The 16,244-nt window shown below is 34.4% G+C and overlaps 1 protein-coding gene and 1 long non-coding RNA gene across 2 annotated transcripts in view; one reads left to right on the top strand and one right to left on the bottom strand.

The window, feature by feature from the left end:
• Positions 1-15,243, top strand: part of LOC136033746 (regulator of G-protein signaling 17-like) — a 163,805-nt gene extending 148,562 nt beyond the window's left edge. The window contains exon 7 of the mRNA XM_065714644.1: positions 14,596-15,243. Coding sequence (XP_065570716.1) covers positions 14,596-14,790 — 195 coding nt within the window. The 3' untranslated portion in view covers positions 14,791-15,243. The remainder of the gene's footprint in view (positions 1-14,595) is intronic.
• LOC136033740 (uncharacterized) lies at positions 11,084-13,199 on the bottom strand. Its single transcript, XR_010619005.1, has 2 exons — positions 12,547-13,199; positions 11,084-11,561 (listed from the first exon to the last, which is right to left on the bottom strand). It is a non-coding gene; the product is annotated as an uncharacterized LOC136033740 (long non-coding RNA).
• Positions 15,244-16,244: the final 1,001 nt, after the last annotated feature.

Here is a 16,244-nt window from a genome sequence, read left to right as displayed (position 1 = left end):
GTAGTTGTGTCCCTATGTCCCACCTGTGAATATAGATAGATATATATATATGGTTTTAACTACGTAAAACTTGCGAATATACAACATTCTTTGCTGTCCCATTGTCTTTGCATATAAATAGATTGTCAGGTTTACCGACTCTTGAACATGCAACATATAATGGTCCATGGGAAAACAATCTGTATTCAGATCTATACCTCATGATTCTAATGATTGCCCTTGAGCTTTGTTGATGGTGATTGCTAATCGACCATTCCCTGTCCCGGTCGTCATTTACATCCCCTGTTTCCCCCGGTGTCCCCGTTGTAGTTGTGTCCCTGTGTCCCGGTCGTCATTTATATTCCTGTGTCCCGGGTCCCGGTCGTCATTTGTATCCCGGTGTCCCGGTCTGTATATACATTCGTTTTTTAGTTTTGTTTTTCTCCTTTATTTTTTTCCTTTTTTTTCTTTTTAGCTTATTTAGATTTTTAGATTTTTTAGTTTTTTTTATTAGTTTTTAGTTTTTTTTTCTTTTAGTTTTTTTGTCCCGGTCGTCATTTATATCCCCCTGTTTCCCCCGGTGTCCCCGTTGTAGTTGTGTCCCTGTGTCCCGGTCGTTATTTATATTCCCTGTGTCCCGGTCGTTATTTGTATCCCGGTGTACCGGTCTGTATATACATTCGTTTTTTAGTTTTGTTTTTCTCCTTTATTTTTTTCCTTTTTTTTCTTTTTTAGTTTATTTAGATTTTTAGATTTTTTAGTTTTTTTATTAGTTTTTAGTTTTTTTTTCTTTTTAGTTTTTTTGTAGTTTTTACCTTCTTTTTAGTTTTGTTAATTTTTTTTTTACTTGTGTCCTGGTCGTCATTTATACTCCCTGTGTCCGGTGCTTTGTTGATTGCTAATCGAACATTCCTTTTGTCCTGGTCGCTTTCTCTTTGAGTGTCGTCATTTATTTTTTTCTTTTTTAGTTCTTTTAGTTTTTACCTTTTTTAGTTTTTTTTTAGTTTTTAGTTTTTTTAGTTTTTTACCTTTTTTTAGTTTTTTTAGTTTTTTTAGTTTTTTAGCTTTTTTATTTTTTTTATTAGTTTTTAGTTTTTTGTAGTTTTTGCCTTTTTTTTAGTTTTTTTAGTTTTTTAGCTTTTTTATTAGTTTTTAGTTTTTTTTGTAGTTTTTGCCTTTTTTTAGTTTTTTTAGTTTTTTAGCTTTTTTATTTTTTTTATTAGTTTTTAGTTTTTTTTTGTAGTTTTTGCCTTTTTTTAGTTTTTTCAGTTTTGACGTCACCTGATCCAGTTTTTTCAGGTGACGTCACCTGATCCACGATCCACAGATCCACAGACAACTTATTTTTATATATATAGATAGTTTTTTTTTTTACTTATGTCCTGGTCGTCATTTATACTCCCTGTGTCCCGGTGCTTTGTTGATTGCTAATCGAACATTCCTTTTGTCCTGGTCGCTTTTTCTTTGAGTGTCGTCATTTATTAGTTTTTTCCTTTTTTTCTTTTTAGTTTTTTATGGTTTTTACCTTTATTTTAGCTTATTTTTCAGTTTTTTCCTTTTTTTAGTTTTTTTTTATTTTTTATTTTTTTTAGTTTTTTACCTTTTTTTAGTTTTTTTAGTTTTTTTAGTTTTTTAGCTTTTTTACTTTTTTTATTAGTTTTTAGTTTTTTTTTGTAGTTTTTGCCTTTTTTTAGTTTTTTCAGTTTTTTTTTTTAGTTTTTTATCGGTTTTTACCTTTATAGTTTTTTTAGTTTTTTAGCTTTTTTATTTTTTTTATTAGTTTTTAGTTTTTTTTGTAGTTTTTGCCTTTTTTAGTTTTTTCAGTTTTGACGTCACCTGATCCAGTTTTTTCAGGTGACGTCACCTGACACATCCATCCACACATCCACAGACAACTTATTTTTATATATATAGATATATATATATATATATATATATATATATATATATATATATATATATATATATATATATATATATATATATATATATATATATATATATATATATATATATATATATATATATATATATATATATATATATATATATATATATATATATATATATATATATATATATATATATATATATATATATATATATATATATATATATATATATATATATATATATCTATATATATAAAAATAAGTTGTCTGTCTGTCTGTGGATCTGTGGATCTGTGGATCAGGTGACGTCATATTTCGGCTGACGTCATGAAATTAGTTGCCGTCATTTTTGCTTTGAAGGTGACGTCATTCAAGTTATATAAGACATATGTTCGCGTAGAAATCTATTAATGTTTAAGTTTACAATGACTGATGAAGATGCTCAAAGAGTCTATGCCAAAAAACTTGCTGCTGATAGAGAAAGTCAGAAAAGAAAGCGTGCCGAGGAACTACCAGAGCAACGCGAAAGCAGACTTGCTGCTAAAAGAGAAAGTGAAAAAAGAAGGCGTGCCGAGGAATCAAAAGACCAGCAGGGAAACAGGCTTGAGGCTGATAGAGAAAGAAAGAACAGAAAGCATGCCGAGGAACTACCAGAGCAACGCAGAAGCAGACTTGCTGCTAAAAGAGAAAGTGAAAAAGAAGGCGTGCCGAGGAATCGTAAGACCAGCAGGGAAACAGGCTTGAGGCTGATAGAGAAAGAAAGAACAGAAAGCATGCCGAGGAACTACCAGAGCAACGCAGAAGCAGACTTGCTGCTAAAAGAGAATGTGAAAAAAGAAGGCGTGCCGAGGAATTACAAGAACAGCAAGAAATCAGGCTTGCTGCTGATAGAGAAAGTAAGAAAAGAAAGCGTGCCGAGGAATCAGAGCAATCTGAAAGTTATCGCCTGGCATTCAGGTACAACCCAGTCGATGATTATAGCTTGAGTAGATGTGTTCAAATCGGGACAATGTCTAAAATTTGTCCCTATTGCAAGGCCTTGAAATTCAATGGTGAAACAATGGGAATGTGTTGCGCCTCAGGAAAAGTTAAAACTTCCTCTATTGGCTGCACCACCAGGGCCATTGAAGACTTTCCTTACTGGAACTACGTCAGAATCTAAGCGTTTTTTGTCAAAAATCAGACAATACAACTCATGTTTCCAAATGACGTCGTTTGGAGCTCAAATCAAAAATCCAGATCAATTTATGTCTACTTTCAAAGTAAAAGGGCAAATTTATCATAAAGCAGGGTCCCTTCTACCATTCTCAGGCGAGAATCATAAATTTTTACAATTGTACTTCATCAGTGATAGAAATTCTGAATTGAATGCACGTTGCGAAATTTCTCCCAACGTTGAAAGGACAATCGTTTCCCAATTGCAACATCTTTTCCACGAAAATAATAATTTAGTGCGTCTGTTCAAAACAGCCATCGATTTGATGCCTACTGATACTCATAAAATTGTTATTTCCGCTGACAAAACGCCTCCTGGCCAACATGTGCGTAGATACAATGCTCCGACTATCGACGAAGTGGCAATCGTTATGGTCGGTGATCAGTTTTTACCTCGAGATATTATTCTACATAAGCGAAACGCTCAGTTGTTAAGAAGACAGCGAAGACTGTTGTATATTCACAAGTTTTACGTAGTTAATTTGTATTGTATCTATCTATCTATCTATCTATATAAAAACGAGTTGTGTGTATGCATGTTTGTTTGTTTGTAAAAAGAGCGTTTGCATATGACGTCATTATTAGTACATACGGCTTTGTATATGGACAGACAATGGGAAAGCCAAGAATGTTGTATATTCGCAATTTTTACGTAGTTTGAAACACATATATAAATCTATCTATATTCACAGGTGGGACACAGGGACACAACTACAATGGCGCGTAACTAATATGGCGCGTAACTAATATGGCGCGTAACGACTTACGCGCGCGGGGGGGGCTTGGGGGGGCGCGAAGCGCCCCACCAACTAGGTGTTGGGGTGGCGCGAAGCGCCACCCCAACAGCTAGTATATATATATATATGTTTTTAACTACGTAAAACTTGCGAATATACAACATTCTTTGCTGTCCCATTGTCTGTGCATATAAATAGATTGTCAGGTTTACCGACTCTTGAACATGCAACATATAATGGTCAATGGGAAAACAATCCGTATTCAGATCTATACCTCATGATTCTAATGATTGCCCTTGAGCTTTGTTGATGGTGATTGCTAATCGACCATTCCCTGAGTCGTCATCGTCATTTATATATCCCCCTGTGCACCCCGGCGTCCCCTTTGTAGTTATGTCCCTGTGTCCCGGTCGTCATTTTTATTATATACTAGCTGTTGGGGTGGCGCTTCGCGCCACCCAACACCTAGTTGGTGGGGCGCTTCGCGCCCCCCCAAGCCTCCCCGCGCGCGTAAGTCGTTACGCGCCATATTAGTTACGCGCCATATTAGTTACGCGCCATTGTAGTTGTGTCCCTGTGTCCCACCTGTGAATATAGATAGATTAATATATGTGTTTCAAACTACGTAAAAATTGCGAATATACAACATTCTTGGCTTTCCCATTGTCTGTCCATATACAAAGCCGTATGTACTAATAATGACGTCATATGCAAACGCTCTTTTTACAAACAAACAAACATGCATACACTCAACTCGTTTTCATATAGATAGATAGATAGATAGATACAATACAAATTAACTACGTAAAACTTGTGAATATACAACAGTCTTCGCTGTCCCATTGTCTGTGCGTATAAATAGATTTTCAGGTTTACCGACCCTCAAAGATGCAACATACAATTGTACATTGGTACAGCAATCTGTATTAAGATCTATACCGCATTTTTCTAGTGATTGCCCTTGAGCTTTGTTGATGGTGGTTGCAAATGCTAATCGAATTGGGAATTGCAATCTTTTAAATTGAAAAAGCAGATCCGTTGGAATCATGGGAATGCGAGGAATAAGAACAGCCTCACCCTCATAAGGCCCTGTCAAGATTGTGGCATCTATTAGGTTTTCCATTGTTTTTTTTTTTACGGCAAGTCGCGTGCCATTACAAAGCTTTGGTGGGTTGATATTTCTTAAAAGTATTATTGGTACGCCTATTTTTAGTTGTAGCAGGTGTGGTGGACACCCTGAAGGATCTATGGAATTTAAAAATTCAGATGGATAATTAACCGCTTCATTTGGTTCCGAAATACAAATTAACTGCGTAAAACTTGTGAATACACAACATTCTTCGCTGTCCAATTCTCGCTGCATATAAATAGATTGTCAGGTTTACCGACCCTCGAACATGCAACGTACAATTGTCCATGGGAAAAACAATCAGTATTAAGATCAATACCACATTTTTCTAATGATTGACCTTGAGCTTTGTTAATGGTGATTGCAAATGCTAATCGAATTGGGAATTGCAATCTTTTAAATTGAAAAGGCAGATCTGTTGGAATCATGGGAATGCGAGGAATAAGAACAGCCTCACCCTCAAAAGGCCCTGTCAGGATTGTGGCCTCTATTAGGTTTTCCATTGTTTTTTTTACGGCAAGTCGAGTGCCATTGCAAAGCTTTGGTGGGTTTATATTTCTTAAAAGTATTATTGGTACGCCTATTTTTAGTTGTAGCACGTGTGGTGAAAACCCTGAAAGATCTATGGAATTTAAAAATTCAGATGGATAATTAACCGCTTCATTTGGTTCCAAAACTGTGTCGACTGACTTGTAAAGGACTGCCTGGTCTTGAATCTTGGTCAAAACAATATTGTTGATTTCGTGGACGTCTATATGTTTGGGTGCGAGAATCGCTCTTTCACTTAGCCATTTATTATTTTTATAATTTTTTAGAATATTCGGAAATACTTTTTCAATCAATTCATTTTTGGACGTCACTAAATTACAGAAATCAGCAGGTAGTTGTATACGTCCTGAAATTGAGTCTACTGGGAGCTTTCCGTTTCCCATTGCCAGCAATTGATCTGAAAATGTTTGACCAGAGTCATCGTTTTGCAATCGGACACGCATATTTGTAGTTAATTTTAATGTTTTTACGTGTGCCCATAAATTAGAATTTTTCAGGCAAGCATTCATTTCGTCTGCAGGAGTTGATCTAGGTATTATAGGTAATGTTTGCCTGAAATCTCCCGCAAGCAATATTAAGGTGCTGCCAAAGGGTTTCGACTTCCCTCGCAAATCTTTCAAGCATTGATCCAGAGCCTCGAGCGATTTTTTGTGTGCCATTGTGCACTCATCCCAAATAATAAGTTTGCATTGCTGCAATACTTTACCCATCCCAGATGATTTGGAAATATTGCACGTGGGAGTTTCTGTAGAATGCAAGTTCAGAGGCAATTTCAAAGTGGAATGAGCAGTTCTTCCACCAGGCAGCAATGTTGCGGCTATTCCGGACGACGCAATTGCCAACGCTATATCATTTTTAGATCGAATTGATGCCAGAATCAGTTTTATCACAAACGTTTTACCAGTACCTCCTGGCGCATCCAAAAAGAAAATTTCTCCAACGTTGTTATCGACACAATGCATTATCGTATCATAAATGTCTTTTTGTTCCGACGTTAACTTGGAAATGTTATTTTGTACATACGACAATAGATCACTCGTACTGTAACTTTGTTCACGATCCAATTCTACACATGTCGAAACAGCAGCGATACGGTTAGGTGAAGGCATTCCCAAATCCTGAAGAGGTTTGTTTGCCATACTTATGCACAAATCTTCTATAACAACTAAAGTGTAGTTATAAATTTCTGATGTAAAATCAAAAGTCAGGTCTGACGTCTCTAACTGTTTTCGATGAAGTATATCTTCGGACATTTTTGACTTATATTTTTCCCATAACTCTGTAGGAGCTAATGGAGAGCAAGTTGTTAAAATGATGCCAAACAAAGCACGAATTTGACTTGGGGTTGACGTTTCGCACGCGTCATTGATGCAGTTATCCCAGTGTTGGTCATTCTCCAATAAATTCAGAGCTTGGCATGCACTACAACACATTCCCATTGTTTCACCATTGAATTTCAAGGCCTTGCAATAGGGACAAATTTTAGACATTGTCCAGATTTGAACACATCTACTCAAGCTATAATCATCGACTGGGTTGTACCTGAATGCCAGGCGATAATTTTCAGATTGCTCTGATTCCTCGGCACGCTTTCTTTTCTTACTTTCTCTATCAGCAGCAAGCCTGATTTCTTGCTGTTCTTGTAATTCCTCGGCACGCTTTCTTTTCTTACTTTCTCTATCAGCAGCAAGCCTGATTTCTTGCTGTTCTTGTGATTCCTCGGCACGCTTTCTTTTCTTACTTTCTCTATCAGCAGCAAGCCTGATTTCTTGCTGTTCTTGTAATTCCTCGGCACGCCTTCTTTTTTCACATTCTCTTTTAGCAGCAAGTCTGCTTCTGCGTTGCTCTGGTAGTTCCTCGGCATGCTTTCTGTTCTTTCTTTCTCTATCAGCCTCAAGCCTGTTTCCCTGCTGGTCTTTTGATTCCTCGGCACGCCTTCTTTTTTCACTTTCTCTTTTAGCAGCAAGTCTGCTTCTGCGTTGCTCTGGTAGTTCCTCGGCATGCTTTCTGTTCTTTCTTTCTCTATCAGCCTCAAGCCTGTTTCCCTGCTGGTCTTTTGATTCCTCGGCACGCCTTCTTTTTTCACTTTCTCTTTTAGCAGCAAGTCTGCTTTCGCGTTGCTCTGGTAGTTCCTCGGCACGCTTTCTTTTCTGACTTTCTCTATCAGCAGCAAGTTTTTTGGCATAGACTCTTTGAGCATCTTCATCAGTCATTGTAAACTTAAACATTAATAGATTTCTACGCGAACATATGTCTTATATAAATTGAATGACGTCACCTTCAAAGCAAAAATGACGGCAACTAATTTCATGACGTCAGCCGAAACATGACGTCACCTGATCCACAGATCCACAGATCCACAGACAGACAGACAACTTATTTTTATATATATAGATGTTTTTAACTACGTAAAACTTGCGAATATACAACATTCTTTGCTGTCCCATTGTCTGTGCATATAAATAGATTGTCAGGTTTACCGACTCTTGAACATGCAACATATAATGGTCAATGGGAAAACAATCCGTATTCAGATCTATACCTCATGATTCTAATGATTGCCCTTGAGCTTTGTTGATGGTGATTGCTAATCGACCATTCCCTGAGTCGCCATCGTCATTTATATATCCCCCTGTGCACCCCGGCATCCCCTTTGTAGTTATGTCCCTGTGTCCCGGTCGTCATTTATATTCCCTGTGTCCCGGTCGTCATTTGTGTCCCGGTGTCCCAGTCTCTGATTTCTCTTTGAGTGTCCCGGGCGTCATTTATATTCCTTGTGTCCCGGTGTCCCGGTCGTCATTTATATCCCCCTGTGCCCCCCGGCGTCCCCGTTGTAGTTGTGTCATTTATATTCCCTGTGTCCCGGTCGTCATCCCGGTATACATTCGTTTTTGAATTGGTATATGATGAAATAAATTTTTTATTTTTTCCCTTTTTTTCCTTTTAGTTTTTTTTTATTGGTTTTGACCTTTTTTTAGGTTTTTTAGTTTTTTTCTTTTTTCTTTTTAGTTTTTTTTGAAGTTTTTATCTTTTTAGTTTTTTTATTTTTATTTATATTTTTTTAGTTTTCTTTTTCTCCTTTATTTTTCAGTTTTTTTCCTTTTTTTAGTTTTTTTTTTCTTTTTAGTTCTTTTAGTTTTTACCTTTTTTAGTTTTTTTTAGTTTTTTAATATGAAATTTTTTTTAGTTTTATTCCTTTTTTTTTCAGTTTTTTATTGGTTTTTACCTTTTTTTTAGCTTTTTTAGTTTTTTTTCGTTTTTTCTTTTTACTTTTTTTTTTAGTTTTTATCTTTTTTATTTTTTTATTTTTATTCTTAATTTTTTTTTTATTAGTTTTTAGTTTTTTTGTAGTTTTTGCCTTTTTTAGTTTTTACAGTTTTTTTTTAGTTTTTAGATTTTTACCTTTTTTAGCCTAACCAGGATTTGAACCTGGGACCTTCATTCTCCGTTCTGACACCCTCTCTCACCGAGTGACTACTCCAGCATGTTCATTTTGGTGTTTTAAATGGTATATTATTAACCAAATTAATGTGTTTTACAATATACTAAGCATCGTCATAACAAAAATGACGACAACTAATTTCATGACGTCAGTCAACACAGAAATTAAGTTCTGAAATTAAGTCATGAAATTAGTTGCCGTCATTTTTGCTTTGACGGTGACGTCATTCAAGTTATATAAGACATATGTTCACGTAGAAATCTATTAATGTTTAAGTTTACAATGACTGATGAAGATGCTCAAAGAGTCTATGCCAAAAAACTTGCTGCTGATAGAGAAAGTCAGAAAAGAAAGCGTGCCGAGGAACTATCAGCAGCAAGTTTTTTGGCATAGACTCTTTGAGCATCTTCATCAGTCATTGTAAACTTAAACATTAATAGATTTCTACGTGAACATATGTCTTATATAACTTGAATGACGTCACCGTCAAAGCAAAAATGACGACAACTAATTTCATGACGTCAGCCGACACAGAAACATGACGTTACCTGATCCACAGATCCACAGACAGACAACTTGTTTTTATATATATAGACTAGCTGTTGGGGTGGCGCTTCGCGCCACCCCAACACCTAGTTGGTGGGGCGCTTCGCGCCCCCCCAAGCCCCCCCGCGCGCGTAAGTCGTTACGCGCCATATTAGTTACGCGCCATTGTAGTTGTGTCCCTGTGTCCCACCTGTGAATATAGATAGATTTATATATGTGTTTCAAACTACGTAAAAATTGCGAATATACAACATTCTTGGCTTTCCCACTACTGGGAGCTTTCCGTTTCCAATTGCCAGCAATTAATCTGAAAATGTTTGACCAGAGTCATCGTTACACAGACAGACAATATATAGAAAATATATATATAAAATATAAATATATATATATTTTCTTTTTAGTTTTTTTGTAGTTTTTACCTTTTTTAGTTTTTTTCTTCTTTTGTATTAATGCTAAAGCCAAGGTTCAAACCTGGAGCCTCTCGGACCTAGAACCTGAAACATAACGCTTTACCAACTCAGCTACTTCGGCTTGAATACATTCGTTTTGAGCAGCTTCCTCAGGTGTTGCCATTGTAGGTTCTTCAGTCATTTTACAATTAGAAATTTCTCTTTCAACGGTCTTCTTATAATTAAAAATTTGTGTTTGAACGATATTCTTAAATACCTGTGTCCTGGTCGTCATTTATATTCCCTGTGTCCCGGTCGTCATTTGTGTCCCGGTATCCCAGTCTGTAATTTCTCTTTGAGTGTCCCGGTCTGTAATTTCTCTTTGAGTGTTTTTTCTTTTTAGTATTTTTTAGTTTTTTACATTTTTTCTTTTTTCAGTTTTCTTTTTCTTTTTTCTTTTTCAGCGTGTCCTGGTCGTCATTTATATTCCCTGTGTCCCTGTCGTCATGTTTTTTACATTTTTTCTTTTTTCTTTTTTTTTGACTCTCGCTGTCCAGGTGGATCTTCATCTAACTGCGCGGTTTTCCCTTTTTTTCTTTTTAGTTTTTTATTGGTTTTTACCTTTTTTTTTAGCTTTTTTAATTTTTTTTCGTTTTTTCTTCTTACTTTTTTTTTAGTTTTTATCTTTTTTTTTTTTTTTTTATTTTTAATTTTATTAGTTTTCTTTTTCTCTTCTATTTTTCAGTTTTTTCCTTTTTTTTAAGTTTTTTTTTTAGTTTTTAGTTTTTTTAGTTTTTTAGTTTTTTTAGTTTTTTTAGTTTTTTAGCTTTTTTATTTTTTTTATTAGTTTTTAGTTTTTTTTGTAGTTTTTGCCTTTTTTTAGTTTTTTCAGTTTTTTTTAGTTTTTAGTTTTTTACCTTTTTTAGCCTAACCAGGATTTGAACCTGGGACCTTCATTCTCCGTTCTGACACCCTCTCTCACCGAGTGACTACTCCAGCATGTTCATTTTGGTGTTTTAAATGGTATATTATTAACCAAATTAATATGTTTTACAATATACTAAGCATCGTCAAAGCAAAAATGACGACAACTAATTTCATGACGTCAGCCGACACAGAAACATGACGTCACCTGATCCACAGATCCACAGACAGACAACTTATTTTTATAACGATATTCTTAAATACCTGTGTCCTGGTCGTCATTTATATTCCCTGTGTCCCGGTCGTCATTTGTGTCCCGGTATCCCAGTCTGTAATTTCTCTTTGAGTGTCCCGGTCTGTAATTTCTCTTTGAGTGTTTTTTCTTTTTAGTATTTTTTAGTTTTTTACATTTTTTCTTTTTTCAGTTTTCTTTTTCTTTTTTATTTTTCAGCGTGTCCTGGTCGTCATTTATATTCCCTGTGTCCCTGTCGTCATGTTTTTTACATTTTTTCTTTTTTCAGTTTTCTTTTTCTTTTTTATTTTTCAGCTTCACTATGAAATACATATCGCCGAACCTTTGTTTTTTTTAACTAAAATCTGGTAGGCATTGATGACCTTATCCAAGTCAAAATCCCAAACCCAATCATCATCGCTATCATTTTCAGTTTTGATATGTTTTGACTCTCGCTGTCCAGGTGGATCTTCATCTAACTGCGCGGTTTTTCCTTTTTTTCTTTTTAGTTTTTTATTGGTTTTTACCTTTTTTTTGCTTTTTTAATTTTTTTTCGTTTTTTCTTCTTACTTTTTTTTAGTTTTTATCTTTTTTTTTTTTTTTTTTTATTCTTAATTTTATTAGTTTTCTTTTTCTCTTCTATTTTTCAGTTTTTTCCTTTTTTTTAAGTTTTTTTTTTAGTTTTTAGTTTTTTTAGTTTTTTATTTTTTTTAGTTTTTTTAGTTTTTTAGCTTTTTTATTTTTTTTATTAGTTTTTAGTTTTTTTTTGTAGTTTTTGCCTTTTTTTAGTTTTTTCAGTTTTTTAGTTTTTAGTTTTTTACCTTTTTTAGCCTAACCAGGATTTGAACCTGGGACCTTCATTCTCCGTTCTGACACCCTCTCTCACCGAGTGACTACTCCAGCATGTTCATTTTGGTGTTTTAAATGGTATATTATTAACCAAATTAATATGTTTTACAATATACTAAGCATCGTCAAAGCAAAAATGACGACAACTAATTTCATGACGTCAGCCGACACAGAAACATGACGTCACCTGATCCACAGATCCACAGACAGACAACTTATTTTTATAACGATATATTCTTAAATACCTGTGTCCTGGTCGTCATTTATATTCCCTGTGTCCCGGTCGTCATTTGTGTCCCGGTATCCCAGTCTGTAATTTCTCTTTGAGTGTCCCGGTCTGTAATTTCTCTTTGAGTGTTTTTTCTTTTTAGTATTTTTTAGTTTTTTACATTTTTTCTTTTTTCAGTTTTCTTTTTCTTTTTTATTTTTCAGCGTGTCCTGGTCGTCATTTATATTCCCTGTGTCCCTGTCGTCATGTTTTTTACATTTTTTTTTTTCAGTTTTCTTTTTCTTTTTTATTTTTCAGCTTCACTATGAAATACATATCGCCGAATCTTTGTTTTTTTTTTAACTAAAATCTGGTAGGCATTGATGACCTTATCCAAGTCAAAATCCCAAACCCAATCATCATCGCTATCATTTTCAGTTTTGATATGTTTTGACTCTCGCTGTCCAGGTGGATCTTCATCTAGCTGCGCGGTTTTTCCTTTTTTTCTTTTTAGTTTTTTATTGGTTTTTACCTTTTTTTTGCTTTTTTAATTTTTTTTCGTTTTTTCTTCTTACTTTTTTTTAGTTTTTATCTTTTTTATTTTTTTTTTATTTTTATTCTTAATTTTATTAGTTTTCTTTTTCTCTTCTATTTTTCAGTTTTTTCCTTTTTTTAAGTTTTTTTTTAGTTTTTAGTTTTTTTAGTTTTTTTAGTTTTTTAGTTTTTTTAGTTTTTTTAGTTTTTTAGCTTTTTTATTTTTTTATTAGTTTTTAGTTTTTTTTGTAGTTTTTGCCTTTTTTTTAGTTTTTTCAGTTTTTTTTTTAGTTTTTAGTTTTTTACCTTTTTTAGCCTAACCAGGATATGAACCTGGGACCTTCATTCTCCGTTCTGACACCCTCTCTCACCGAGTGACTACTCCAGCATGTTCATTTTGGTGTTTTAAATGGTATATTATTAACCAAATTAATGTGTTTTACAATATACTAAGCATCGTCAAAGCAAAAATGACGACAACTAATTTCATGACGTCAGCCGACACAGAAACATGACGTCACCTGATCCACAGATCCACAGACAGACAACTTATTTTTATATATATAGATATATATATAAATACATGTATATATGTATATCTATATATATAAAAATAAGTTGTTTGTCTGTGGGTCTGTCGACTGACGTCATGTTTGTGTGTCGACTGACGTCATGTGTGTCGACTGACGAAATTACAGACCGGGACATCGGGACAGAAATGACGAACGGGACACCGGGACATAGGGAATATAAATGACGACCGGGACACTCAAAGAGAAAGCGACCGGGACACAAGGAATGTTCGATTAGCAATCACCATCAACAAAGCACCGGGACACAAATGACGACCGGGACACAGGGAGTATAAATGACGACCAGGACACAAAGAGAAATTACAGACCGGGACACAGGGATTATAAATGACAACCGCGACACTCAAAGAGAAATTACAGACTGGGACACCGGGACACAAATGACGACCGAGACATAGGGAAACAACTACAACAGGGACGCCGGGGGGCACAGGGGAATATATAAATGACGACGGGGACACAAGGAATGTTCGATTAGCAATCACCATCAACAAAGCTCAAGGGCAATCATTAGAATAATGAGGTATAGATCTGAATACAGATTGTTTTTCCCATGGACAATTATATGTTGCATGTTCAAGAGTCGTTAAACCTGACAATCTATTTATATGCACAAACAATGGGACAGCCAAGAATGTTGTATATTCGCAAGTTTTACGTAGGTAAAAAAAATATATATATCTATCTATATTCGCATGTGGGACACAGGGACACAACTACAATGGCACGTAACTAATATGGCGCGTAAAGACTTTCGCGCGCGGGGGGGCTTGGGGGGGCGCGAGGCACCCCCATCAGCTAGGTGTTGGGGTGGCGCGAAGCGCCACCCCAACAGCTAAAATGTATATATGTATATGTATGTATATATATATATATATATATATATATATATATATATATATATATATATATATATATATATATATATATATATATATATATATATATATATATATATATATATATATATATATATATATATATATATATATATATATATATATATATATATGTATATATATATACATATATATATATATATATATATATATATATATATATATATATATATATATATATATATATATATATATATTTATATATATATATATATATATATATATATATATATATATATATATATATATATATATATATATATATATATATAATATCTATATATATATATATATATATATATATATATATTTATATATATATATATATATATATATTTATATATATATATATATATATATATATATATATATATATATATATATATATATATATATATATATATATATATATATATATATGTATATATAATGTGCAGGCTATGTATTTGTGCTTAAAATAACACGTCTTTCTTTTCAGGTTAGTCTCGACTCTCGTGTTCGCGAAGTAGTGAATCGTAACATGATGAACCCGAATAAACACACTTTTGATGAGGCACAGTTACAAATATATACGTTGATGCACCGGGACTCTTATCCTAGGTTTATAAACTCTCACCAGTACAAAAAATTATCTCAATCATACACAGGGAGTCGAAAAGAAAGCACAACGTAATGCAACCTGATCTGCGAGGACCAATCTCTTTTATTTCGAAGACATTTGTGTAAAATTTGAACTAGTTTTGCGCTAGAATAGATGAAATTCAACTTTTTGTTGAATCGGGTGAAGCGTATGCTGCCATAAAAATAATAATCTAGCGTTTCGTTCGTGCCCAACTGATTATGAAACAAGCTTTTTTGTTGTTACTACGAGATACTACGAATATGTTTTTGCTACTGATGTGTTTTTGCTTTTTTGTGTTATCAGTGGAGGTGGAATTATTTTTCTTTGTGATTTAATGTTAGGATAAGGGGCAGCTAAATAATGGATAGCTGCTGTGACCTATTTCCATTTATTTTTTGTTTAGTGATTTTTGGATACGAAACTTATGCTTCTAGGGCTAATTACAGTTTTATTTTTACCTCGTTTTTGTACTTACTTAGCTATAATACGAAACTTTGAGCTCAATTAGTGCTGCTGCAACTTGCTTTTGTACGCCCTCGATAGACGTTTCTTAATAGTTTTTTTTTTTTTTACTGAACGAGCTTGTTGAAGGTTCTAAAACAAAAGCTAAAATCTACTACTACTACTAGCAACTCCCTGCATCACAAAGCCACTTGGGGTCAGCGCAGCTGCTTAAGCTCCACCTTCATCCCAATCTGTTCAATGCCTCATTCTTTACACCCTCCCAAGGACGTCCAATTTCCCTTAGATTTTTCTTTCAACATCCTCCCACCTCATTTGGGGACGAATTTCTTTTCGTTTGGCCCTCGATGGTTGGCCGACAAGGATAATCTTTGAGTGTCTATTATTCTTCATCCGCAGAACGTGACCTAACCATCTCAACCTTTCTCCCATTACAAACCTAGAAAGTGGGATTGAACCTTATTTTTCGTATACCATTCTGTTTGGGATACAGTGCTCAAAACAGTCCTTAGGCAATTTCTCTGGGACACTTCTTTTAAATCCTCCAATATCTTTTGGAGTGCCTACACTTCAGAAACCATGATCATTTTCATCACTGTAGCTACCAATATTCTAGTCTTGGGTCGCAGACTTATCTTCCTATCCTTCTAGGCTTTTTTCAACTATGAAAAAACACATTGATCCTTGGCTTTTCTGCTGTTAACATCTTCACTGGACCCGCTGTCTTTACTAATGATACTACCTAAGCAAGTGAAGGTGTCCACTTGATCGATCTTCTCACTAACCGACAACACATCTTTTCCTTCACTTACTCCCATTCATTGCGACTTAGTCTTCTTAACATTAATTTTCAACCCAATTCTTGCATTTTGAACTATTAAGAGCTCCAAAAATTAATTTACTCTGCTAATATTTTCATCCAGGATATACAAATCCTCAGTATAATCTAAGTCTAGCAGAGTTTTACTTCCCCAATTGATTCTGTGTTTTCCCATTTCCTTTCCTGCGGGAAAAGCCAATAAAATGATCCCAACCCTGCTTAA

Source organism: Artemia franciscana, chromosome 12, assembly GCF_032884065.1.
Source record: "Artemia franciscana chromosome 12, ASM3288406v1, whole genome shotgun sequence".
Taxonomy (NCBI): domain Eukaryota; kingdom Metazoa; phylum Arthropoda; class Branchiopoda; order Anostraca; family Artemiidae; genus Artemia; species Artemia franciscana.
This window is presented reverse-complemented; position numbering and strand designations above follow the sequence as displayed.